Genomic DNA, 26,727 nt, shown 5'->3' on the forward strand with positions numbered 1-26,727 from the left:
TATTTTTTTTTGCCATGTCAGTTCCCCTCACTGTTCTTCTCAGCTAGAGGAAATTAGCTCTTTTGAAGCAGCAGAAATACACAGTTTTGATTGGGGTTGTCCTTCACTTACCCACAGTGAATGTAATCAGGCCAAGATCACTTGTTCCCAGGCAACTACTAACTTTTAATTTAGTGATATCTACCATTTCTATCTATCACAATGAGATTCAAATACTTATCTCTTGCAGTGTAGGATATCCATAGGGCTACAAAATTACCTTCTACAACTTGTAGAAGTTATTAATGACTTCGTACGGGCTGCAGTTGAATCTAGACAAGGGGTACATTTGTTTTCTCACAGAGAAGGAAAACAAGGATACTACAAGTGAATAAATGTTTAATTCACGCCTGAATATTTCAGTAGCTTCCAAAAATCTTTGCCAAACTTGAATCAGGCCTGAATTTTAATGAAAAATGGGCTTTTGGGGGCTCTGGTAGTTAATTTTTTGACATTTTCAGACCTTCTTGTGACTACAGCGCTAACACCTTTTGTCAAAAACGAAGTTTTTTTGCATATATTATATATAATGGTAGTAGTTATCAGGAACTAAAGGGATTAGAATTAGGAATGCATGTATAGCGTTGAATAGGGTTCGTGCCCTGGAATAAACTGGAATAATGAGGTCAGCCACAATTCACACGGAGGCCTGAAAATAGCTTTTGATGGCTGTCGATGCCACGCCAGGGCTTTGATTAGCCACGGTGCGTAAGCACAATTGTGCAGGCTTGGCAGCAAAGCCAGCTTCCCTGGGAGGGCCTGACTGTGCCAGCACCACCGCTCACCCACCCGGATGGTTTCTCCTCTGGGGGCCAGGCTCTCTGCAAGGAATTCAGTCACAAGCAGCAGCAATCTCCTTCCTTCAGGAAGAACAGCTCATGGACATTAAAAGCTCCTCCATTCTACCTATTGCAGCTTCTCTAGTGCAAGCTGTCATAGAGGAGTCAGCCAGGGCCTGAGACTGGTATTAGTACGTTTTAATTGTATTGTAACTCTTAAAATTTAATTCAAGCATTTCTCAGGTTGACTCAAGTAGAGGTCGATGCCAGTGTTTCAGCAGAGCTTTTTTACCTCAGCCAGAAAGGTCAAACCAACCGAAACTAACTTCAATTCCCCTTTCTCACTGCCACGCAGGGACTCAGCCCACCACGTTTCGGGTCGAGTCCCCTGACACCCCCAAAACACCCATTCTCACTTTACTAAGAACCAAAATAACACACGACGAAGCCCCGCTGGGCACCGGGGTGGGCTCAGGTTGAGGCGCAGGCGGCTCTGCGCCACCGCTCCCCTTCCAGGCACCAAACGGGAGCTCGGCACCGATCCCCTGAGGGCCGCAGCTGCCCCCGGGGGCCGTTACCCCGCCGCCATCACCTGCCCCCCCCCCCTCCCGGCGAAGGCGGCGGCTGGCGGCGGGCCAGCGGCGCTGCGGGTATTAATAGGCGGCCCGCAGGCACCCAGGCCGGCCGGGGCAGGGCTGGGCTGGGCGGTCAGGGTGAGTGCGGGGCGAAGCTCCGCTCCCGGCTGCAGCGAGGCGCAGGAGGGCTCGGCGCGGAGGCGGCGGCTCCCGGCGAGATGGAGGGTAAACGCCGCGGGGCCGCAGCCGCCCTGTCTCCCCCTCCCCTCTCCTTTCGCTTCGGTGGGGGCGGCGGGGGCGAGCCGGGCTCGCTGCGCCCTCCCGGCCTCGGCCGGGGGGCTGCAAGGTGCGAGGGGGTCGGGGCTTCGTGCACGGCTCCCGAGGGGCCAGGAGCTTCCCCGGGGTGTGTGGGGAAGAGCAGCCAGCCTGCCTGCCTGTTGCGTCTCTCCCTCTAAGCTCCCCTTGTTGAGGTGCTGCAGAGATGCATCCAAATGCTTTAGGAAGGTATAATGCTTGCAACGATTGCCGTAAAAGTGTTGCGTTACAGTATGTTTGTTGAAATAAATTGTCTTTTAAAGAGTTGTGCTTTTTTTATTATTGTTATTATTTTTTTTTTTTTTTTAGGCACCAGAATAAAACAGGCATGGCGATACGGTGATTTGCTTTGGAGCAAATGGTCTCAGGAAGGGAGAAGTTAATCCCATTTTATAAATGTATTAGCAAGTTAAATTGCTTGCCTGTATTAGCAGGAAGATCTAACGTTATTATGTAACGAAAAATAAAAGTTGGCTGTATGTTAATGGAAGTTGGGAATGACCTATGGCTACCGCAATAATGAGATTTCTGGAAGAGCTTGGAAAATAAGTGGCTAAACTATGGTACACCTCAGCTGCAGATATGCCATTATTTGCAAGGTTAAAACACAAGGAATTCCTTGGTAGCATAGAAACTTGTTGCTAAGGCAGAAAACAGTACAAGTGTGTGTAGGTGGCTGTGTCCTCTCCTGCAAGATCAATGCTCTTAAGAGCTTGTGCATCTATTGCAAATTGGGAATCTCCTATGAAAACAGTCAAGAAAGCTCGGGATATACTATGTTTCTTTTAGTTTTATGTTAAGCATGGATGAGACTTTAAAAGAACAACAACAAAAAAAATAACTCCCAAGTTGAAATAGTTTCCTAGTATAATTCTGAAAAGTTTAGTGTCTTGCATTTATGGTCGATGCAAATCGCCAGAACTCTATTGGTGGAAAATCTCCAAATAAAATAATATATTTGAAAGAAAACTACAGAAACTTAGTATTTAAGAGTGATAATTTCCTTTTGCTTAATTTGCTGTAAGTGAATGAGCTTTGTAACATTGCATGACGATTTTCTTATGCACTAAGGTATGTGCTAGAGTGCACAGTAATGTAAGCCTGTACTGTGCACGTAGCAGTGCTGTGTGAATGGCAGCAGCTCCAAAAGTGCCTTCCAGTACCATTCATATTAATATCCTCTGATGACACAACACCAAAGATAAGCTTCTGGTGGTCAGAGATCCCAGTATGCCTTTCAGTTCAGTAACAGTGCAAATATTGCCCAAAGTAAGCTACCAAAAATCTTAATTTCCTTCCAGAACAAATGGCTTATGTTGGTAAGAGTGTAGCGATAATCAAATCCCCACCCTTACTGCAGGTTTTTCAGTCTTTTATTACCTTCCTTGTTAGTAGTACCTATAACTGCTGCATGCTCTCCCTCATCAGAAATGCTTTATTCTCCCCTTTGCCTTGGTGACTTGCTGTGTTTTGTGCCAGGCTTGGTCTTGTCAATAAAACCCATGTCGGTGGGGTGGTGAAGGAAGTTGGGCTGGTCTGCGGCCACTGCTGGGGATGTTTCCTGTACCCTTGTTCCTGAACTCAGGCGATCTGGGAAAAGGTTTTGCTCCTGTTATCCTGAGCTGTTGGAGAAGTGAGGATCTTTGGTTCTTGTGATGCTAAAGTCTGTTGCTTGCTTTTTTTCTAGCAAGCATGAACCTGCACTTAACTGCCCAGCAAGATCTGTGGTTTATGTGCAGTTGTTCTTCTTTTGGTACTAATTTATGTACTGTTAGCTGGATCTCACTAAATCTGCATGGAAAAACATCTGGGATAAAAAGACTGAAGGGCACATGCCTGTTGCAGCAGCAGTGCTGGGTTTGTTTTGTGCTACTAGAGCAGGTGGCAAAGGGACACAGTTGCACTGGAGCCATGAGACATGGATGGCAGGGATTTTCCCCCTGCACAGAGTTATCCTTGCTCTGGTTGTGAATGTAGTGGGACTGCTCTTGGGGAGTGACATTGATTTTAACACCCTTAATGTATCTGAAATTGTGTGCTTGTGAGGTTTGTCTTGGATGTTGCTGATTGAGCCTCATTTCTCTCTGACTTTATCAGCACTATCCACAAGGGCAGCCTTACTGACTGCACAGGGATGAGTTAGAGGACTCTAGGCTATGCCTCCCCTAACACACAAAATGGCAAAGCCCCTTGTTTAAGCAGGGACCAAGCTGCAGATCCCCACTCCTAGCTAGCTGCAGAAGCAGATCCTGACTGCATGTATCCTGCAGTCATTTGGCATCAGTGTAGCTTTCTTCATGACAAAACAGCCTTAGAAAGCCTGGAGCATTCTGTATTTGGGGAGGAGAAAAAAAAATCACAAAACAACCATGAGATGTTCCCTTGTGGGGCATAAAGGCTGAGTCTATTAAACAGAGTCTCAAGCAAGTTGTTACTAGTTCATCAAGTACAGCAAATAGTCAGAGCTGGAAACCACAAGAGGAAGGGAGCAGACAGCATTTGTGCAATATGCTGCCTTTTAACTTCTGAATTGCTGGCTTCTCAGTGTGTATATGGTATGTTTGGGGTGTTACATGATTTGAGTCTGCCAGCAGAATGGGGAGATGCGTCAGCAAACATTTATTTCATGTAAGACGTTGCCATCTCAAGCAGGTGTAATGTGAAGCATGGTAGAATGCTAGGGTGACTTTAAGGCTCTGGTAATGTGACACTAGAGGTAGTATTTTAGTCAGAGCAGAGGGATAGGGTCTCTCCTGGCCCTGGAGATCTGCTCTGGTAAAAAAGATACTAGGATCTTTGTGAATGTCACTTTGTGAGATGAAGGGAAACATAAGTTTGCAAGAAATAAAGTTAGTATCAAGTAAAGCAATTCTGCGTGAGTAAAATTAGTAAGAATGTTATTGGCAGTTAATGTTTAGCAAAGAAGCTTAAATTGATATTTGAGAAGTTCCAAAAATAGTTTTTCTTTCGTCATTAAGGCATCTTTTAAGTTGTTATTTATACAAACAAAAATAATCACTTCTTAATGCATTGGAGGAATCTTATTCATACTGATTTGGCTATTATTGCCTATTAGACAGTTTAGATTTCATGTGCCTTAATTTCCCTGGCATTAATTGTTTCAAGCGGCCTGCTTCTGTCAAGGCCATTTGTATTTCCATAAGCATTTACCACATGTGCAAATGTGAAAAATGGACATGTGGAAATACATCCCTCTGTATTTCTCTTTTCTATCCCCCCCCCCCCCCCCCCCCCCCCATGTGGTCAGATTCAGGCTAATCAGTCCTGATGTTCATCCCAAATGCGTACAGAAATCACCTCTTTAGGCTTAGCAAAACTCAAAAGCTAACTTTCTTCCAGCTCTTTTCACTTTGCCTTGTCACAAACTGTAGGGGTTATTGGAGGTAATTGTAAAGCGTTGGTGACTCGAGGAGACCCACCAGGCCATGGATAAATTGAGGCCATTCCCCCTCTTTTTTTTTCCTCTTCCCTCTATGCACACAAGTCATTTTATGGGGTTTATACACAGGCAATGAGGGAATAATAAATTTAAAATGCAAATGGTTGTTTTGTGACATGTCAGTGGAGGTTCCTTCTGTTGATGGTTATTGTTGAAAAGCATAGGATTAGTCAAAGGATGTTAAGCAGTGATTTTCACCTGGTTCAATTGTATGTATGTCCATCTCTATTGCTATTTCTTTAGTATATGTGGTCTTGATTTTTCCTAATGAAGAGCTTGTTGAGCGTTGGCAAATAGAGGTGTCTTTAAAGAATAAGTCACTGGACCAGAGGTTTTTTTTTTTCAGTGCCACAAATATGATGAGGAAAGCAGTTCTTAGAGACCAAGCTCTTTTGTCAGGGAAGTAGCAACAATTCTAGTTGGTTAAATCTAGATCGTTTGGAACAATTTTCAGCTCTAAGGCTTGGATTCCCTGGTCCTTTGTCACATCTCACCTTATGCAAGCTGAAAAGCCTCACAAATATGATCTTATCCATTGGCAAATGTCAGGGTCTCAACAAGAAAGGTTGTCTCTTAAGCTGCTCGGCATTGCTCCCCTAGTTACGCTGCAAGACAGCTTGTGTCTATTGAGCTTCTTAAACTTATTTTTCTCAAGCTGACCTAAAGTGGAAGGACAAGACATCCTGTGACAGTAGAACTGCCAGAGGCTTAACTTGGTAGTAACCTAGCCTACAGTCAATGCTGAGCTGGCCTTGCAACACGTGTGGTGAAAACTACTTTCGTTTTTGCACAAGATGCACTCAAATCAGTTTTAGAAAATCTAAAACTGCCACCAAACTGTTGTGAAGCACGTGACCACGTATGATAACAGGCACAGCATATAACCAGGCTGGGGCAGCTGGCTTGCAGAGGTGGTGATCTCCCCTTCGCTGGGGTTGCCAACTAAGGAAACTTCCCTGGCACTGAGTGGCTCTCTGGAGTTTGGAAGGTAAGCCAAGGATAAAATTAGCATTAGCGTGGAATAGTGATTAATCTTCGCAGATTAGTAACTACAGTGTAATGCTTGTCGCTAAACAATTGAATTGACGCCTTAATAGATTTCTCTAATAAAGTAGCTCTGCTGACCTGACCTGACTGGTGTATGTTGTTACCCAGAACGATCCCGGCATATGGTCACAACATGTACTCTACTGTCTGGGGACTATTGAGCCCACTTTGATGCCGAGATATCATGTTAAAAAGCTGTGATGCTTGTCTGAAAGTCAGAAATTACTATCGTGCTGTTGCTGTATGTTTTTCTTCTGTACCGCATTTGCCTTTAGGGAATTGTCGGCATATACAATGGAAAGTTAAAGAGAAAGTAAATATTATCACCAACTTGCATAAGCAGGACCAGTGGGTCTGTGACCTGGAGTACCTTGGGTTGGTCTGAACAGGGAAAGAGTAGCGAACTAAAATGTAAATTTATAGCACAGTAAGTACTCTGCTGAAAGAACAGGTCTACACGAAGCAGCTTGCTCTGTTTTGAAAGAGGCTTGGACTACTTTGCTATACATAAGAGACTAAATATGAAGGTCTACATAGGAGCTGGTTCAGAGGGCCTGGTGGGCTGGAAAGTTACATCCTGATTTACAATGCATTAGCTTCCCCATGTTAGTAAATAAGGGTGTATCTCAGAGCAATGTTGTAGACATAAATTAGTGAACAGTTATTGATTTATTTTTTTGGTAGGTAACAAAATGTGGAAGTGTTTATGATATTAAAAAAAAGCGAGAGGGGGAAAAAAAGTTTTGACTGCAAGTTGAATGTGGAGGTAAAACTTCCTAAAAATAAACTTACTCTTCATCAGTTTTTACATTTAACTTGCATTGAATCCCAGACAACTCAGTTTTTAGTAAATTACTGCTTTCTTAGTTGAATTTTCAAAGACTGGCATTAAAAATTGTTTATGTTATGACTAAAAATATAGTTCTTGCATGAAATTACAGGCTGTCATACGCTCTTTTAAATCAAGTTGCAGGACTTCCATTTGAGGAAAAAAAAAAATAACCCTTCTATTTTCACTTCAATCTTTTCCAGTGGGAAGCAAAGAAATCTCCTGGATTCTTTACATTCAGTGTGGGTCACACACACATTAGTCATTTGCATTCATACTCATCTAGCTGACATTGCTAACCCTGTATCCCATGCACGGTGCCCGGGTCTGACTTGGATGTTGCAAAAATAGCCACTTCCCCACAGAAAAAGGAAAGGGCATGAAAAGTTCCTTATTAATAAACAACTTCTAATTAAAATAAAGGCTGTTTAATGTATTGGATGCTCTCTACTCTGTTGACAGGTGTTAGAATTTTGAAAATGTGAGCTGAGAGAATTTTGTTGGGGTCAGGGAGTTAGGATTTCTATTTCATGGCTGGCATCTGCCATTCCCCAGCTTGGATCAAGGTGAATTCCAACTAGATGCTGCCTTTTTTTCCTAATTGGAAATATTACAGCATGAATCATTCCTTCAGTTACTTGGTTGAGGCATTGAAATGTCATTATTTAATATTAACATTTCTTCCTGAGGTTTGCCTGCATAAAGATTCCCAATTCTTGTTTCTTTTGTCTGCTTCTTTTAATTTTTGTTGTAGTGTGTCCTTGCGGTACTGCTGTGTACAACAAGCACTGGGCATGCAGCAGCTGGGTGCAATGTTATGAGCGTTCACGTAATAGCAGTGCCCACTCAGGGCCCTGGAAGCATCTCTGAAAGCAGGACCTGGCTTCTAGCTTGGACCTGCGTTCCTGGTGAGACATCCATTGCTGGTGCTCCTCTCCAGGATTCCCTCTAATCTCCCAGCCTTTCCTTTAGCGATGGGAAGTTCAGGCATGGGGTGGAGAATAAGACTCATTTGTTGTGGTGGTGCCATTCAGTGCTAGCAGTGTGCTCAAAGAGTCTGCTGAGCAGCCTTTGAGTCCAGACACAGGTGCTTTTGTCTTCCTTGGGCCCTGCTCTAGGTCTAGGCCCTGCTCTAGCTCAGGTCATTTCTGCACGTTCATGGTTAGAGGATTCCTGTGCAAGCGGCTGTTGCAGATCCTCAAGATGGAAACACCCAAATTGTTCCCTGTCCACAGGCTGTGTCTGTAAACCTACCATACAGGAAGACACCATGCTGGGGCAATGAGCCCTGTTGTACCTGTGCATACATGCGTTTTCATGTGGGTCTTTCCCAGGGCACCAAGTCAACTTGTATACTGGATTCTAGAAAGCTGCATCTGTCTTATGTGCCAGCAGACCCGAGAAATCAGTTTGCTAAGAAACAATGCATCTGCCTTAAAACTGGAATGACTTTATTTCAGTCCTAGAGATATCCATAGCAGTGATTAAAGAAGTATCTGTATAGATTACATATGCCGAGGGATTCTAGTAGTTGCATAATGAGACAAATTTGCATTTTAATATTCTGATACATGATACAGCACCGTAATAATATATTAAATGTGGTGGTATGGAGTCCCAATGGTGAAGTTCACTTGTTTTCTTTTGCTTGACACACTGAAAGAAAAGACTGACTTCTTTTGAGTGAAGAACCACGGCTAGATGATGCAGGATGAAAAATGTAACATCTGTTTCTGACTGATGCTGGCAGTTGTTACTGCATTTGTTACAAAGCAGAAGCCAGTCTTTGGTCAAAGTAAGCCTTTTTCATTCACTTGAACAGCCAGTGGTACCAGTAGTGTAAAATGAATAGGATTTGGCTCTTGCATTCAAGCACAAGCCAGTCGTTCACAACCACCCCCTTCTGTTGTGTCTCCTCCTTGTGAGCAGTAAAGCTTTCTGAGCATTTTGTATTACTCCCCCAAATGTTGTCAGAATGTGCCAACTGCAGGGCTACAATTCCTTTTTGCAGTGCAAGAATGTAGCAGAGAAAGTTTCTATATGTTTACAGAAACACAGGCAGCTTTTTAAGTACTTGGTGGTTCTTACATATTGATAGGGCAACATCTGAAAAATATTTACTTTTCTGTGCCTTATTTCAGCTCCAATTAATTTATGTTCTGCTGGGAAAATAATATTGATCATAAAAATGAAATGTTAGTGGGAAATCCTTAAGCTTCTGTAATAGAATATTTCATTCAGGATGAAAAATCAGAATTATGAGCTTGATTCTGCTTTTGGTGAAGCCAGTGGTTAAATCACCAATTACCGTAAATTGGAGCAGTGTCAAGTCGTCTTTTGTGCAGGAGGATATCTCGAACAGTCAATAATCCTTAATTTCTGATTTAAGACACTTCCATTTGGTAAAGTTTTTGATCTCTTTCAAGCCTGGAGCCATTTGGCAGAAATTGCATTTGATACACTTCCTGGAAGTCTGTTTTCTGAGTCTGCTTAGGAGTCTGTTTCTGTAATCTTAAATGAAAAAGATATATTTGTTGCTGCCACAAGCAATATAGATTGTTTGCATACCATGTTGTTCATAAACAACAAAAAAGGTACATATGGGCTCCACATGGAACAGATGACTGGCTGCATTCCTTTAATGCAATAAGGTGTGTTTGAGACGAAGATATGCAAATGGACTAAAATATTTCAATTCTTTTTTTTAAAGCATTTTCTTTTTATTTGAAAAAGAGACACCATAAATTATCAGCTCAGAAGGATAGTGTGAATGTTTCTTAGACTGGATGCTATACTTGTAGAACGCGTGTCATTTCACTTGAGTAATGTGACATGAAAAGTGAAACTTGAATGTTTCTTGGTAACCATAAATTGGTCATGGGATCCATTTAAAAATGCAGTTAAAAAGAAAAGCAATGTAAACAATAGGCTCTGTTCTGGAAATTTGGACTTGTATCATCCACTTGGTTTGCCTCTTCAAGGTCTTTGCTGTGACTAAGAGGAGACAAGTTCATTTTTGAGCAAAGAGGAGTTTAAAATTCTCATTAGAACTCTGGAAATCAGACGGTTATAAGTCGAGGATTAAGTATCATAGGATTTGCAGTAAAATCATGAGTATATATATCCAACAGTAGTTTGCAGAACCTGAATACCTTTAGCTCAGAAAATGTGTATGCTTGCACCCCATTTAGCTGCTGATTTGTGAAACAGTTGTTTCTATTACATTCCATTAGTAATCTTATACTATGTTGTAGGGCACAATTTAGCTCAGCAAATTCAGATTGAAATGGTGATTACCGTTTTCTCACTATTTTTTGTTTAATAGCTGCAAAGTGTATTATTTCATGTACTATAATGTGGGCTAAGTCCCCAGCTCTTTACTAGAGCCTTACACAGGTAAATTGCTGTTGAAATCAAGGCTCTTTTCCCTTCCTTCTTTCTGACCCCTCTGCTTTGCCTTTCTCTTTCAAAGACTGTGCCTGAGGCCCAACACAGATGTGTTGGGAGTTAGGAGTGGGCTTTCACCCACTTTCCAGAGGATGTCTTCCTCCTCAGGCTCCACAGAGTATCTTTTGGAGACTAAAACTGTGTGTAAAAGTTAATAGACTTGCTTAACATACAGAGCTGTTGTTAGACCCATCATCCTAAGGACCTGGCAGAAAAAAAAGTAACCTAAAGTTCAGTGTTTCCTTTGCAATGATCTTTGAGGAATTCTATGAAAAGTCATGGAAGCACTGGTAATTGCTTGTCTGTGCAAACGAGTCAAAACTGGTGCTGATGGAGTTACCAAAAAATAAGCCTTTACACAGCTCTGGTTTTAGCAGAGACTGGAGAGTGCACCTGAGGAAAAAGAGGAGTTAGTGAGCTCTCTTGCTCCAACATCTTTGGGAGATTTCTGGAGAAAAAAAAAAGTACTAGTATCTGTGCTCTGCAAGAGATGATAATCTCCCATATAGTTTTTTTCAGATCTTATCCTCTTTTTCATAGAAACAAAACACCATTGACATACATGGAGATGGTAGCATCTGAACATGAGCCAGCAGTGTGCCTGGGTGGCCAAAAGGACCAATGGCATACTGGTCTGCATCAGAAATCGTGTAGTCAGCAGGACCAGGGAAGTGATCATCCCTTGGTACACAGCACTGGTGAGACTGCACCTCCAGTAATGTGTTCAGTTTTGGGCCACTCACTATAAAGAAGGATATCGAGTTGTTTGAGTGTGTGCAAAGAGCAATGAAGCTGGTGAAGTGACTAGAAACCAAGCATTACAAGGAGTGACTGAGGGAACTGGGGTTGTTTAGTCTGGAGAAGAGGAGGCTGAGGGGAGATCTCATCGCTTTCTACAACTAGGCTGCAGTGAGGAGGGTGTCAAGCTCTTTTCTCAGGTGACCAGTGATGGAACATGAGGAAGCAGTCTCAAGTTGCACCAGGGAAGGTTTAGACTGGACACGGGGAATAATTTCTTCATGGAAAGGGTGGTCAGCCATTAGAATGGACTTCCCAGGGCAGTGGTGGGGTCGGGTCCTTGTCCCTGGAGATATTTAAGATACTTGTGGATGTGACACGAAGGGATGTAGTTTAGTGATGGGAATTGGTAGGGCAGGTTGATGGTTGAACTTGATGATCTTGGAGGTTTTTTCCAACCTAAATGCTTCTGTGATCTCCAGGAGATGGGGAGACTGAGTTTTTCTGTGTTTATATTAAGTTCTGGTTAGTACTGTATGGAGCTGTTTGTACATAAAAGATTGGAATTTTAATCCAAAAATAGTCCCTGTTCTGTATGCCTGAAGACCTGGTCTCTTCCCATTCCTTAATACATGATTTTTTGGCTCTTGTAAAGTTGGCCTACTAGCTTGTGTTTTCAGAGAGGGACCTCTAAGACTTTAAAGCTGCAATTTCTATGCAATGCTCCTGCTGTGGTATGCTGGGAATCATGAGGTTCAGAACTGAGCTTTCTGATGTAGAGGATTTTCCCTCTTTGCTTGATGAAGATGGAATATTGTTTACCTGCTAGTTCTGTATCTTTCCCACAAGAACATATGTGCCTCTTCTAGAACAATGTGCAAAAGTTCTGTTCATCAAAATACTGCTCCTTTGGATTAAAAATAGAAGCAACTTTGGAAATAATTTGGTGTATCATTTATGTCATCAGTTATGGGAAGCCTGAGGTTTCATCTTATGCTAGAATTTGATTTCATTTGTAATTGTCCTGGTTTCAGTTAGGAAAACCACTGGGTTAAACCACAACAGTAATATCTGTCCTAACAAGTGAAAGTCAACTGAATAGCTACTCTGAGTTATCATGGGAGTGACAGGGTTTCTTTCAGCCAACGGGCCCTGAAGATCTCCACCTTTCCAGGCAACATTGTTCTTCTATATCCTCCTGGAGATGAGACACTGTAGTGATGATAAGCATGATGAGTGTCAGACTGTCCTGAAATCTTCTGGAAACTTGGTTGTTTGTTTAGACCTGTGAAAAAGCTCCCTTCCATCTGCGCTTTGCAACTGGAGAAAAAAGCAAAGCAGATGGTAAAGTTGTTTTGGGCATAAAATTTTCTCTTACATACATCCTTACCCATCCAACATCTTCACTGGAGCTTTGGCTCAAAAAGACCATCCAAGGCAATGCTGCCTGGCTTCATAGATTGTAGCTATTCTATGGCAAGCTCATACAGATTCTGTCTGTAACCCAGGTAATTCAGATGTGGTAGTTACCACTTCTCCTTTCAGCGCTATACTGTTTCAAAGGTCTGTTCTCTTGGTATCTCCTAATGTCTCACTTTCATCTTTATCCTCACGTTGATTAAAAGTGGAGTCCTGATCTCAGCGTATGAAATCTATACATGAAATAGATACGCGGTTGCCTCTGTTGTCCAGTGTTGTATAAGCATCTTGAAAGTGCTTTCAGAAGTAATGTAAAGGAGCGAGTAGTCATGTGTTTATGCAACACATCAGGAGAGTACGTCTCATGGATAAGGTGAGGGAGGCGATCACCATTGGAGAAGTGAATACACAGGATAATACAGCAAGTTAACAGGTGGCTGAGGTCACTTAATAAGATAAGGACAGAAAAGAGAAGAGCAGGTGTGTGATATTGATAAGAATCTCAAAAGGTTTTGTCTTTGTGGAGGTGGGGTCAGTGAAACTTTGCAAAAGACATGGAGGACTGTGATAGAACTGGCTGGTGGGAAGGGTCAGCATAAAAATGTGGGAAATTACATTATGGAAAAAAGGGGGAGCTTGAGCGCTGATGTGCAGGGAGATGTTTTCAGCTAAGAAAAGTGCTTATTATCTCACTTTATTTCTGTTTATCCAGCTGTATCATGTTCTCGGACAGAACTGTATTTTCCTCCCAGTTTGGAAAGTGCCTTGCATGCTTTTGTATGCTACAGAAAGCAGCAGATACACAGTAATAGCCAGCTGTATGGTATGCAGTACCAGTCTAGGTGTAAAGTAACACAAGCAATTTGCTTGTGATGTTTCCAAAGATGTTTCCACCAAAATCTAGGATTTTTGTACATGTGGAAAGGACACGTGATTTTTTTCTTACATTCACTAAATAATCAACAATGAACAAATATTTTGTAGTTTATGATTTAGTTGCCCAGGCCTTGTCTAATACAGAGCTTTTTGTCGTACAGTTGGTATTTGCAAACAGGATGTGCTCCAGAAGAAAAAGAATGCTGTCTTGGTGGATGGGGTCATCCTAAATGGTCCAATAATGGACTCAAAAGCAGGAGAGAAGTTTGTGGAAGAGGCCTGTAAGATTATAATGGAAGAAGTGATCCAGAAAGCTAATGATGTCACAGAAAAGGTAAAGCCTTTACTGGGTTGTTGAAAAGTTGTAGCAGCAGTAATGAATAATAAATCATTTTTTTTCTAAGCTGCATTTTACTGCACTTTAAGGAGCCTCAAACTTGCTTCTATGTTATGCCTTTAAAGTCAGAAATAAAAAGATAGCCTTCCAAATTAAAAAAAAAAAATTCATAGTATAAAACCTTTCAATAACATAGCTAACGTATGTATTCGCCAGAAAATGATATATATATATATATTTTTTATCTCAGAGTGCAATGGTCACTTTCTTTGACAGGACAAATGGGTGCAGTGTTTTCCCTGTTTGGGGTACAGGGAGTTATTTATTTGCACCTCAGGGGCACTGGTGTTAGAGAAGAAGGAATAATGGATGCTGTATCACTGTGGAAGGGCAACGTTATCAAGTTGCTCTGGGTTTCACAGGACCCATCCTTTAAGAGGGTGTATTGGAAGAGAAGCTGCAAGTGAAGCATGCTTGCCTTTGGGCATGCACTGACTGCTCTCACCCCTCAGCAGAACAGCATCTGAAAGAGCTATGATTGCAAATCCCCAGCTAAAGGCAGAATTTTACCTGTAGGCCTCTTGTTCCTAGTGAGGATACATGATCCATGAACAAGAGAGGTGGGTTTTTAGACTTGTGGATGACTTTTCGCATCCCAGCATTCCAGGAGGCACACCTTTTCCTCCTTCCAGCTTTCCTCACTCTAATTTTTATGGTCAAGATATGTCTGAGTCACAAAAAATCCTGAGATCCCATGAGACCAGCTTAGCAGACATACTATCTGGTGGTGTGCTGCACTCCAATGGGCAGTTCTGGAAAACAGTGCTGAACACGGTGCTTACCTGGTACCTTTATGAGTTCCTTTTAGCTAACCCGTTCACTGCTGGTGTCTCCCTCCTACCTATCATTAGGTTTGTGAATGGCGGTCCCCGGAAACACTGAAGAAGATTCTTGATCTGGAAATGAGAGACACTGGAGAATCTCATCAGAAACTCTTGCAGCTCTGCCAGGATGTTATACAATACAGCGTCAAAACCAGTAGGAATGCAATTTCTAGTGTTGTCTAGTTTTGTTGTATGCTAACCTAGGAAGACAGGATAATGCTTATAAAGTTCTGTTATCTTCCAGAAAAACTAGGGATTTAAATGTTTGCTTTCTACTTGTCTCTACAAGCATGCAAATATTTGGTTGGGTTTCAGTCATTTGACTGAATGCTAGTCACCATAGGTGTCTATGATTTACTAAAAGGTATAATCAAAGGAAGCTAATCAAAAGCTAATTCCTGTAATGCTGTTGTTGTTCATGGTAGATTCTGTCCTTTTGAAGTCTTGTGAAAATTGCCTAGACAGGTATGATATAACAGTCTAACAAAGTAGATAGGAGAAAAACCTTTGTATGTAATTTCATGATGAGTGGAGTCACCCTTGCACAAATAAGGATGCATTCTTAGTGATGATTATCCTGCATTTACTATTGCTTTCTATGGAGCAATAGTCTTATAGGATGTTAATTTGCCGATAGGCAGTAATTCCTGTTCCAGATGCTGTGAGAAGAAGAGCCTGCAGTGTTTTAGAGACAGTGCATGACATCTCTGCAAGATTAGTTCTCTACAGCTAACCTTTCGGCAGCATGTGAAGTACAATTCAATCTTAGCAAAAAAGGGATGAATAACATCTGTTCAGGAAATAGTGCGCTGTATCAGAAGCTCAGAATTTCAGGTGTGGCACATCTTGGAATGTATATTGGAAAGTGAGAAGGATGTATGATATAATAGCTGTGCATTTCCAGGGCACGTTCCCTGCTACAGTCACTATTGCTACAGTAAATAAAACCATAAAATAATGTTGAAGGTGAACCTATGCCTTTGAAAACCATAGAAAAATACTAGTACTGATCTAAAGGGACAGTGCACTAATAATATGCAGATATCATTACCGAGTTAATGGAAGGCATTCTGTTTATCTCACTTTTGTAAATTGACTTCAAATTTTCATTTGTTGCACTGTCACTTTGGAAAGAATATTAAATATGAAAAAATTGCTGTGCAAATAGTTTTTAATCTAAGTATAAACATTTATTGAAGCCTCAGCTCTAATATGTGTAGAGCCATACAGTTTACCTGATTTTGCATGTAGAAGTACTATGCAGTGGATTAAAATTTAGGTGGTGACTCCATTGCCAAAATGACTTGCTAATATATTCAGCAATAATGTAGTATTTTTTTCTCATAATTTAGTTATGTCTCAGTGTTTTGAGGCAGGTAAACAATTTCTCTCAACTTCTCATTCTAAGTCTGCAGCAAGGTTTTCCAGACTGTTACACTGCCTCCCTATATCAACACTGACTCTCTGGTGGGAGCACAGGCACAGCTGCCTGGGATCGGCAGGCTCCTGTATTCTACTGCTTAGCAAAACGTCTCTGAATGTCCATCGTAGCCTCTAGAGACCGCTGTTAAAGACCACTGTGCACACTCTGTTGTCAGTCCCTTCTTTTTTGATTTATAAAACTTGTGAATAACCCACATTCATTCTGCGCACTATTTACGTCCCTCAAACCTTGTTTTGGGACCTGAAAAGGCTTGTGAATTTTACTTTCAAGGTTTGTCTAAACTGAAAAAAGGACAGTATGTCCATAAAATACTGAGAATGATGGAAAGAACTGTGGTTTGCAGTGATCAGCATTCAGCTGAGAGAGCCTGTGATATATTCTCTTTTCATGTACATTCTGTCACTGCTTGCTTTTCATCTATATTTTCAGGTCATCCAAGATTTTTCAATCAGCTGTATGCTGGAATAGATTATTACTCATTAGTGGCTCGTTTCATTACCGAAGCATTGAACCCAAGTGTGTAAGTGTAGCTTTTTGTACTCTTTATGATGAATCTAGCATGCTTCTTGAAGTAACAGCTTCCTCCCCCACCTGCGTGTCATTTTCTGTTTTCAGTGTTTTTCAGTGTTACAGAGGAGGAGGTAGGAATTGTGCAGGAATTTGGGAAAGAATACAGTCTGGATTGGCTGAATAGCTCACCAGAAAGTTGGCTGAGCTGATGATTTTCCTAGTTTGTGAATTGGGGCATAAGAAGAGAGATCTTTTTTCCAACACTTTTAAACCTAGACTTTTTTTTTCTTACTTAGTGCATAAAAATATAAAAATGAATTAATCAAACTTACTCAGTTGTTTGCTTCCTTTGAAGCACACTGCACAGAGCTGAATGCAGATGATTACCTGTCTACTATTTACTTGCAGATATAAAGCCTAAACAAAAATGTGATTGCTGCTTGCAATAGATCATTATAGCTGAAGTTTAAGCATTGTGACCTATGTTAAAATCAAACTGTTGTATTTGAGAGTGGAACTGTCAATGTGGTGCTGTCAGGAACTAAACAATTGCTCTGCTGTGTCAGATCCATAGTGTTTTTAGTTTAGAGTTTTACTGCTGATGGTGGTCATCTTCTGATAAAAGAAACCTCTAATTTTAGCAAGATTCTGTAGCATGAGTTGTGTAATCTTAACACCAATCATTATGCTTTTATTTTTGTTCAGATACACATATGAAGTATCCCCTGTGTTTCTGTTAGTGGAAGAGACAGTCATCAAGAAAATGATTGAATTCATAGGCTGGGAAGAAGGTGATGGCATATTTAATCCAGGTAAGAACAATTCAGATTTTCAGGATGAGCAATGATAAATCATCTACTACAGTAATTCAGTGGACGTTTGATTTGTGTAGGATATTTGAAAACATGTGCAAAATTCAGTGGTACGCAGATGAAACTATTACATCCAGGCTCATTTTAGGTGTTTCTACTAATATGTGAATCTGATCAGCATCTAAATGAAAACTGTTCTAAATATAATTGTGTGGAAATGAATTGCTTGCAACTGAAGCCCTTCCTGAACTTCATAACAACAATACCAACAGCTTAATTGGACTGAGTCACTGGTTGACAGACGGAGCTGATGTAGTTGCTAGACACCAACCAGTGGTGCCTGGAGGCACTAAGTGTGTGTATCCTGGGTATCACATGTGGGAGCCAGAGTTTGTTTTAGTGGGTTTGTCATGAGTTCAATTTCTTTGAGTTTTGGTAGTTTTTTGAAACGTTACAAATAGGCCAATCAAACAAATATTTCTTACGCTTCTTGATAGGCCACAGTTTTCAAATGTTCTGAAAAGCAGCATTCCAATCCAATATATGGAAATAATTAAGTGTAATGATTATTCTACAGGTTATTCAAATACTAAGTTATGTTGGATGTGAAGGTTTCACATCTAAGTTGGGGGTGGGAAAATAAATTAAATGAGGAAATGAATTTAGTGTCAACCCTTCAAAAACAAAACAACAAGGCCAGGAATTCTGTCCTACGTGCAAGTAGTAGAAAAATAAATAAAATAAAATCCCCTGGAATATCTGTGGAAAAAATGTATTAATATGTTTTTTTTGTTACATTTGATGTGTACTTTCAGTAGAATCCTTGCTTTTAATGCAGAATTGCTTAATTCAAACTTACCAAGATACTACCAATAGCTAAACAAATCATACTTTTTAATGCTAGTTTTATGTAAGGTTTTTCTTATTTTGTATTTGTTCTTTTAAGTAAATAAAACCTGTCCAAATCATACCTTGCAGATCTTTCAGATCCGACTCACTGTGGATTTTATTTTTTCTCCTTTTTCTCCTCATAATACTCTGGCTGCCTGACAGATCTAGGCTCTGTTAAGTACAGCCACAGTTGAGCTCAGTATAGGCAGCTGAGTTGGTGCTGCTTTGGTGTATATCAGAAGGCCCTGTTGCAGGGTATTCTCTGCCAGGGAGGGCTGTTTAAGTACAGTTCTTACTTCTTTAGGAAATAACTCCAATGAGTATTCAAACCAGCTGTTTCCATTCATGCTGAAGAGCCCACAGTTCTTATATCTGTAGGTTTTTGGGGAGGAATTAAGTTATTATGGGTGCATACTAACTCTGGTTTATTTTCTGCCTAATAGGTCAAGCACTGAGACACTGGAAATGTGCTAGAATTATGGTTAATATCTGTCCTGGTTCCAGTTAGGACAGAGTTAAGTAGCTCATAGTAGCTGGTAGGGTGCTATGTTTTGGATTAGGATGAGAAGAGCGCTGATAACATGCTGATGTTTTAATTGTTGCAGAGCAGTGTTTACACCAGGCCAAGGACTTTTCGGCTTCTTGCTCTGTCCTGCCAGCGAGCAGGCTGGGGGTGCAGCAGGAGCTGGGAGGGGACAGACCCAGGACAGCTGACCCAAACTGGCCAAAGGGGTATTCCATACCATCTGACGTCATGCTAAACAATATATAGGGGTGGCTGGCCGGGGTGGGGGGGCCGGCTGCTCGGGAATAGGCTGGGCATCGGTCAGCGGGTGGTGAGCAATTGCATTGTGCATCACTTGTTTTCTTACACATTATTATTGTTAATACTATTACCATTATCACTATTATTATTATTATTGTTATTATTATTTTCCTGTCTTAATAAACCGTCTTTATCTCAACTCACAGGCTTCACTTTCCCGTTTCTCTCCCCCCATCCCAGAGAGGGAGGGGGGAGGGTGAGCGAACGGCTGTGTGGTGTTTAGCTGCCAGCCGGGTTAAACCACAACAATATGATACTTGTATTTCTCTTTCGGCAGGTGGCTCTGTTTCTAATATGTATGCTATGAACTTAGCAAGATACAAATTTTGTCCTGAGATAAAAGAAAAAGGGCTTTCAGGTTTGCCAAGACTAGTCCTGTTCACTTCGGAAGAGGTAAAAACAAACAAAAAAGCTTTTGTATTCATTTTAGAGCTTCTAACAATGAACTTTATTTTTCAATGGCTGCAAAATTATATTTGCCTATCTGATGGAGCCCTGGTGCAATGAGCTTGTTATCAGCGAATGATATGAAATATTGAAGCTATATGGAGAAGTGGGATGATAAATTTCCCTGCAGAAGCTCTCTTGTCAGACCACAACAACAAATGCTTGTGTTCTTGGGAACAGCTGATAAAAGAAAAGGTTGTACCTGGGGCAAACCTGAAGATGAATGCATGTGGGATGTTATGGAGGTCTGCAGCTTTTGATTTCCCACAGCATAAAGTCTGGCAGGAACCATGTGTAGGTTTCAAACGTCAAAGCTTTTTCTTGCAAGTTTAATTTGTACTGAGCTGAGCTCTCATGAACCTGTGAAATGGCTCTCTGCAGCTCCCACTATACCCTGTATCTGAACACAGATTCTTTGTGGTAGAAAACCAAACCTACCATAAAGTATTTTGGCAAACCCTGCTGGATCTTTAGACAGCTCTTTTTTAAATAATGAAAAAATGTGGCAAGTCTAAAGGGTTTTGAGTAATATCTGCCCTTGGGAAATAGGGTTATGTTCATACATTTATTCTGAAGGTAATTTTTTTTAAAGGTTCTTTTCTCTCACCTGTCCCTCCATTTTTAAGTTTATGATTGGATTAGTGCAGAAGTATTATTACAGACTCCACTGTATAAAATTCCCAGTGGTAGTGAGGACCTTGTTGTATTAGGAAGTATATAGTTACTGGCAAAATTTTAGCTCTTAAGTTTTTTATGCCCCAAACAGTTTGCAGGGTAAGTAGGCAAGAGATGCTTATATTGAAGAGACCTGAGGGACACAAGCATTGTGTAAGCTGCCCAAGACAACACATTTTGAAAATGAATCCAAATGTCCTAAATAAAAATGTCTTAAAGTTGTATTTTTTGTCATTTTTTTCTTTCTGAAAAATGTGTATATGAAAATGACATGCCAGTTCATGCTTAATTCATCACATTTCATCTTCAAAATAGCTCAAGAGGAAAAAATGAAGTTGGGGTTGAAACCCTTTATTTTAATGCTTCTGAAATGAAGCATGGAGAATTTTCATCATGAACTAACATTTGATTTAATTGCAAAATTTAAATAAAAGTACACTCTACAAACAAATTTAATTTACTTGGGTATTTTTGCTTTACCAGGAAGATGAAAACCATAAAACACAGAATTGACCAGAAAAAATAAATTAAGTTACTTGTGAGGCAACGGTCTTGATCTGCTATACTTTGCTTGATTCACAAAAGCATGTTGTCTTTAGTACTCAGTAATCGTTTGCTATAACACTACCGTTTTAAGCAGCTAGATATTATGACTGTTGTCTAAGATCTCTAGTATTTATTCTTCATTATGAGGGAGGAGATGTACATATTCATGTATCCTTATTTTAGATTCATCTGTACTGAGTCCAAGTTATGTTACCTTTTGGAAGTTAGCTTAGTTCAGATACGTTGTATTATTGCAATTATATTTAATAAATGGCCAACACTGAAAAGTACGCAAGTGCTCATATCACACTCTTCAATTATTATTTGCTTTTATCTTGAGGTTTCTTTTGTTTAGCATTTTACGGTTGTTCTTCAGAAGTACCTGGAGGGTATAGACCTATTTTTCACTGTGCAAGCAAGTGGTTATAAAAAAGATTCTGGAAAAGTTACATCCGGTGTTTAGCTTTAAAAGTGGGTAAGGCAAATAGTGTTGACATGGGGAAGCCATGAGGCTGTAATAAACAGAGTATTGATAAGGAGTTAAAACACAAACACACTGTCAACTCAAGGCACTCATGTTGTTTCAGGGCTTGGCTTCAACACTGTGTTGAAATGAAATGATTTTTGCCTTGAGTTGCCAAGTCCCACAGTTCCAGTCTGGCACTTGGCAGACTGAAAGAGTTGCCTTGCTGTAGAGCAGGGGAATGCATGGATTTGTCACTGAGTTAATTTATGTGACCTGGGGCTATGTATTCTGTGTATGTTTGTGGATAATCTGAAGGTGTATGTTTGATGTGTGGCCCACTGAAGGTCCTCAAAAGCTCTGTTTGGCCTTCAACAACAATGTTGCTCATTCCTGCAAGTAAAATGCTAAGCTACTTAAAATTGGGGCCAAATAATGTGACCATGCTACTACTCCATAGTTCTTTTGCTGGACAATTACAGCGATTCCTCTTGAGATAGCGTTAGCAGTAGAGAAATTAATTCCCACTTTCTTGAGGCATGATTAGTGTTTCTGTAACACCTGAACACAGCTGTAGTTGTAGAACACAGCCCACATTTTGATTATTTTTCACTATTTGAATTCCATTTCGACTTTTTTTCTAACCCAAGAACTTTTTACATTGATCTGAAAGGTAGGAATTTGCAAACTTTGAGGCAATTGAGGCTACAAGTGTATGTGTAAACAGTTGAAACATACATGCTGATATGAGCAATTTTTTGGATGTAATGAAACCAAATTCCTCCCCAATGCAACTTGATCATGAAAGTAATAAAGTGGGAGAACACAACATTAACACACCATGTTGTCCCCTGTTGAAATTACAACAGGCAAAAATGAGTAATAAAATAGTCTCATAAAAATGTAATTGCTTTATGCAATCATGTTTCTAGGAAACTCTTCAAAATCAAGAAAATCCAAATCTATTTTCTGTTTTAATGAACACAGTGGCTAAGTACCTTATCTTTGTAAATGTTATTAGGAAAAGAAAACTGTCTAGCTGTAGTTAAAAGACTACAGGAGCACATCTTAAATGCACTGTTTTGGTTTGATCTTGTGCCTAAAGGCATTCACTTCTCACTCCTGATGGCTACCAATTGAATATGTCCAAACAAAACCACAGAAGACACGGCAAGAGAAATCTGAACTCACGGTATTAAAAATTATTACTTGATATTATGTATATAATCTAGGTACAAAAAATATCTTTTATCTGGGTATTCCTTTCTCTTTGGAGAGGGCACTACGAACAAATGAACTAGTTGATGCTGTGACTAGAGCTGCTAAATGTTCTCTGGTGTGTGTGTGTGTGTATATATATATATATATTGACGTGGAATAATTTAGTGTGGTAGTATCTGGTTATGGTAGTGAAAAAAGGAAATTCTTGTATGTATTCAAACAATATAACTGAAAGATTATTCATCAAAGGAAGTATATTCCAACTCTACGTTGTAATATGTCTTGTCCCTTTTCTGTCCTACTGTAGACCTACCAAATTTTTTCAGGTCTTCAGTAGGACAAAAGGAGGAACAGAAGCATTTGAGAAACAGTGTATCTTGCAACCTGTTTTGTTTTGGTATTCCCTTTATTCTGCTCCATCCTTCTGCTCTTTGGTATAATCTCTGATGTGCTCAAGCCTCTTATCTTTCTCCCATACCATTTTTTATATTAAAATACTTGATTTAATGATTGCTTCTTTACTAGTACACTGATTTTGCAGACCTATAGCTTTCTGAATGTGAAGCAGTCTTATTATACCAAGTGGTTCATACCTTTCATTTGAACCAAATGGACAGAAATCAGTGATAGAGGCTTGTATTTTAAATTATTCACTAAGTTGTTGAAAGCATCTCCAAACTTCTACTGAGCAACACACAGCTACAATCATTATTGCCATTATCGATATAATTTAAGACTAATCATCTTCCTATGTATCTTGTTATTCTTGTGAAAGTCTAAATAAATGAGTCCTAAAGGCTTTGTGGATGTGTCATGTTACAAAACCAGGAGTTCTTAGAACTACCAGATAGTATCAGGTAGTATTTTTGTATGCCTGTATTTAAAAAGTGGGCGATGATGGGGGAAAACCTTTTTGTCAAAAAGAAAAAGAGGCCTTTGAGATCATCTGTCTCATCAAAATCAGCATGACAGGCTTTAATACCCCTAATATATTCATACCCACACATTAAAATGTTGTACATTTTTCATAATTATGTTCTGCAGTAACTGCATTTATGTGAACTCTCTGGAAGAAAATGGAATTAATTATCCACCTGGCTTCACCTCCTGTATGAAAAGCAACAATTCTAGACATCTTCACAGTTGCTGGTCTATGGGTTATTTAACTCTTCAGTAATAGTGTTAAAAAAAGAAAAAAACACCTTTTTTTTTTTTGAGAAGTGATAATCCAAGGCTTGGGTGATCTTTATTCTGAGAAGAGAACTGTATAGTCCTATGAGATGCTGATATTCTCAAAACTGGCTCCACTGACATGAGTGGGTAGGCATTTGTCATGCTGCAGGTTGTTCAGAGTAGTTTTGATATTTAATAATGAGTTCAGATTAAGAAGGTTATTGCATTTTGAATTCCCAGGCAACTCTTGAAGATGGATTAAGCTGTGTGAGATCAGCATACTGTTATTTTGGAATAAGACAAAATACTCTTATGCTGGAACAGCAGTATACACAACAGAGCAGGTCTTAGCTTATAAGGGTGAATGTTGGAAAGATGGTAACATAAAAGCTTGACTATTTGTTAAACAGAAAAAAAATGTACAAAGTACAGGGTGGACAGTGAGCACAAGTATCCTTTTCACATGAGTCATTTTACCTCTTTCTGATTGAATAAAAACCAATTTCTAACATCCTTTGGTCAGGTGAAGGGACGTCTTTTACTGTCACGTTACAGGCTTCATACACTAATGCCCTTTATTCAGTGCAAAGTGAGAAGTGCACTGTGTGTTTGTGTACTCATCTGCATTCATTTACAGACATTTCTGTGATGAGACCTAGCTAAAATTCTTTGCTGAAATAATAATTAGTGGAAACATAGATAGGTCCAAACTGGAACTTCTTGCAAAATCCATGTTGATTTATGTGCCAAGTTGCATGTAGATTCTGCTTGCTTTCATAATGGCTTCCAAGATCCAAATTTATGTGGACAACCTTGGTCTAAACACCAAGATTCTCAGTTCTTTTTCCAGAGATAGGAATTTGAAAGCTTTGCAAGTCCTGACTGTACCAGCTCTAAAAAGTTGGTAGGTCCTGGGACTTGAACTCCTTGAGTCTATGAGAACAGAATTGCTGGATCAGACCAAAGGTCAGTTTAGCATAGCATCCTGTCTCTGGCAGTGGCCAACAGCTGATGCTGAGAAAATATATTGAAAAATTGGAATTATGAAGTGGTATAGGCTTTAGGCATTGCTGTATACATCCTAATTAAGAGTACAGTTTACAAGGAGTGGTGCTTTTGGACTTTCAGACCTATAGGTTGCCTCTAGGCTGTTGAGTTCAATAGCCTTTGGACCTTTCTTCTTGTGCATTTGCCTTTTATACCTATTGATACTCTTAATTCTGTTCAATTAAAACAATAATTCTTTCCTGATGACATTACAACCTTTTTATTTTTCATTCTAATGGAGAATCAGCTTAAAAAAATGTGTATGTAATAGAGCTTTTTATTTTTAAGCTCGCATTTGAAACACAGATTATTTATTTTCCTGCTCTTTAGTGTGACATTAATTGTGAAGTATATGTCTTTTTGCTGCATAGCTTTGTCAATTTGCTTTTTGTGTTAGATTATACTATTGTCATGACTGTTATATGCTGATATTAAATTAATTTCAGTGTCGCCGATTCCTATACTAAGGAATTTTTCATTCTTTTTACTTGTTTACTCACTCTCTTTTGCGTGCTCTTTCTTTTACAGTGTCATTACTCCATGAAGAAGGCAGCCTCTTTTCTGGGTATTGGTACAGAGAATGTTTACTTCATCAAAACAGATGAAAGGTAAGCAAGCAAAAGCCATGGCTGTGATCTCTGAGTCTTTTAAAATGCAGTAGTGCTGTACTAACCAACCTATTTGAATGTAACTGAAAAAGTTTTAAATCTGTGTCCCTTAGAGGTAAGATGATACCTGAGGAACTGGAGAAACAAGTCCAGCGGGCCAGGAAAGAGGTGAGAGGGGGAGAGAAAGCATGAAGGAGAGAGGAGGAGTGCATGCAGACTGTGTGCTTGTGTCTGAGTGAAAGGAAGGAAAACTAAGAGTGAGTGAAATCTTAAAAATAGGACAGTTGATGTACCAGTGTTTTTCTTGCAGGTGTAATCCAGCTGCCCCAAACTTGTGGAGCAAGCCAAGGCTCTTAGGTGTTACACTGTTCTGGGGAGTAAAATTCCACAGGGTGTTTACTATTAATGAAAACCCTGAGTACAATGCTGCTCTGAAGTATTTAGCACATTTCTTCTATACCTAGGATTTATTTTGCCTTTAATCCTTTTTCAAATGAAATGAATGCAGTATCTGCTTTCCTTAAAAGGCAAATGAAAACTGTAGTTTTTTCTGTTATTACAGCAGCTATTGCTTTAGTCTCTGCAGTAAGCAAGAGCTATAAGATAAGGCTTTTAGTCTCTGAAACTATCACACATGCTGAAAATGCTAAATTTCATCCTTTCTAGTTCTGCAGGAAGAGTGTAGAGATTCCATTCTGCCTCTTTTCCCACAGGGACTTGGCCAAGCAGAAAGTGAAAGAGCACCGTTTGGAAATGTACTGATGTGTGTATTTGGACAACATTAACGTACATTCCGACGTTCTGTAAGATAGGACTTACTATAGTCAATACAATTTACTTTAGAGAACTTGGAGGACTAAATGTGACTTAAAAGGCACATTGCATCTTCTTTTGACTTGATTAGGTCACCTCATTTCCAGTTTTTGCATGACAACAGTAGGATTCAGAGCTCAGCCCTTAGTCCATGATCTGGGAATACTAATCAGCTAGTGCAACGTCCATAGTGTGGACATTGACTACCATGAGGTCCTACTTTGGGAACTATTGTGGCTGACAGAAAAGGCATGGCAGTGCTGTTGTGTTATGCACTGGCGTGGTCACAGTAGCTTTCACTAAAACGCTCCTTAGATACATCTGCCAAACAACCATCTCCCCTTGGAGTTTCATGTTAGGTATAATAGCTAATGATATATGGTGTCCCTAATTACTTAGGAAACTCTTGCTTACCTCTCTTTGTACTTTGACTTATCCATGGAAGACAATCTGTACTTCACTCATTGGAGTGATCCACGGGAAAAAAAAAAGAACTGAAATATGAA

The 26,727-nt window shown here is 40.0% G+C and overlaps 1 protein-coding gene across 2 annotated transcripts in view; it reads left to right on the top strand.

Moving 5' to 3' along the window:
- The first annotated feature begins 862 nt into the window (after positions 1–862).
- The window catches only part of GADL1 (glutamate decarboxylase like 1), an 85,290-nt gene continuing 59,425 nt past the window's right edge, over positions 863–26,727 (top strand). The window contains exons 1-8 of one of the 2 annotated variants that reach the window (XM_083826864.1): positions 863–1,618; positions 13,686–13,858; positions 14,773–14,899; positions 16,619–16,709; positions 17,405–17,511; positions 19,506–19,621; positions 25,329–25,408; positions 25,522–25,576. In XM_083826864.1, the coding sequence (XP_083682990.1) occupies positions 1,612–1,618; positions 13,686–13,858; positions 14,773–14,899; positions 16,619–16,709; positions 17,405–17,511; positions 19,506–19,621; positions 25,329–25,408; positions 25,522–25,576 (756 nt within the window). In that variant the 5' untranslated portion in view covers positions 863–1,611. The remainder of the gene's footprint in view (positions 1,619–13,685; positions 13,859–14,772; positions 14,900–16,618; positions 16,710–17,404; positions 17,512–19,505; positions 19,622–25,328; positions 25,409–25,521; positions 25,577–26,727) is intronic. The other variant, XM_083826863.1, reaches the window with a different exon arrangement.

Source organism: Anser anser, assembly GCF_964211835.1.
Source record: "Anser anser genome assembly, chromosome: 2".
Classification (NCBI taxonomy): domain Eukaryota; kingdom Metazoa; phylum Chordata; class Aves; order Anseriformes; family Anatidae; genus Anser; species Anser anser.